At 59.0% G+C, this 1,184-nt stretch overlaps 1 protein-coding gene across 1 annotated transcript in view; it reads right to left on the bottom strand.

The window, feature by feature from the left end:
* The window catches only part of LOC109925539 (low-density lipoprotein receptor-related protein 1-like), a 13,955-nt gene that overhangs the window by 1,245 nt on the left and 11,526 nt on the right, over positions 1-1,184 (bottom strand). The window contains exon 12 of the mRNA XM_048621167.1: positions 487-658. Coding sequence (XP_048477124.1) covers positions 487-658 — 172 coding nt within the window. The remainder of the gene's footprint in view (positions 1-486; positions 659-1,184) is intronic.

The following is a 1,184-nucleotide window of genomic DNA, read 5'->3' as shown; positions in this document are numbered from 1 at the left end:
TGTGTGGAACGAGCTGCCAGAGGAAGTGGGTGGGGGGCTGGTACAGTCTCAACATTTAAAAGGCATCTGGATGGGGACATGGATAGGACATGGAGGGAAATGGGGCCAAATGCTGCCAAACGGGATTAGATTAATTTAGGATATCTGGGTCATCACGGACAGGTTGGGCCGAAGGGTCTGTTTCTGTGCTGCAGGGCTTTTTTTTTAAAAAGAAACTCCAGGGCTGCGAATACAGGGCGACTCTGTAAGGGGACACAGGTCTCTGTGAAGTGGTGAGAGTTCTTCGGGGGTGTGTGGGGAGGGGTAACGGAGCTGGACAGATCAGCTGCGGCCGTGCGGTGCGGGGCAGCAGCAGGCAGCAAGGGCAGAGCGGCCTCCAACTTGCTTCAGTTCCGTGCCCGGCCTCTCTCCAGCGCACCCCGAGGCCGTGAAAGCAGCGAAAGGGCGAGGGAGCGGACGGTGGGTGGGCGGGCAGGACGCATTTACTTGCAGAGGATGTCTCCAGTGTTGGTGAGTGAACAGGAGCCCCCAGTGCAGCGGTCACACTTGTCCGTCCCACAGTGGACCCCCTCGTAGCGAGGGGGGCACACGCACTCCCTCACATTGTCCTCCGTCAGCCTGCATCTACCGTCATTGAGGCAAAACCCATCGCAGCGGCCTAGGAACGGGAACAACGAGGGGGGTGGGGAGGAGACAGGGGCGAGAGGGAGGTGGAGAGATGGAGCGGGGCGGGGAGAGAAAGAGAGATACGGGGGGAGAAAGAGGGAGGGGGCAGGGATGGAGAGGGAGGGATAGGGAACCGGGGGAGACAGAGACAGGGAAGGTGGGGAGAGAAGGGAGATGGGGGGGGGGGGGAGAGAGAGGGAGAGAGAGAGAGAGATGGGGGGGGGGGGAGGGGGAGTGGGGGGGGGAAGAGAGAGACAGAGAGAGATGGAAAGAGATGCAGAGAGAGAAAGACATGGGGAGAGAGACAGGAGACGGAGACAAAGACAGGGAGAGAGAGAGGGAGATGTACAGTGAATACACGAACAGATCAAGATGTACTGACACAGGCATTAACACACACACACAGACAGACACGCGCTCAGACACAGACACACACACTGACACACACGTGCTCAGACACACACGTGCGCACAGGGATGTGCTCAGACACACATTCACAGACACACGTGCGGGGACAT

This window comes from Rhincodon typus, unplaced genomic scaffold (assembly GCF_021869965.1).
Source record: "Rhincodon typus isolate 14 unplaced genomic scaffold, sRhiTyp1.1 hic_rhity00000077, whole genome shotgun sequence".
NCBI classification, from domain to species: domain Eukaryota; kingdom Metazoa; phylum Chordata; class Chondrichthyes; order Orectolobiformes; family Rhincodontidae; genus Rhincodon; species Rhincodon typus.
The sequence above is the reverse complement of the archived record's forward strand: the minus strand, read 5'-3'. Positions and strand labels throughout refer to the sequence as shown.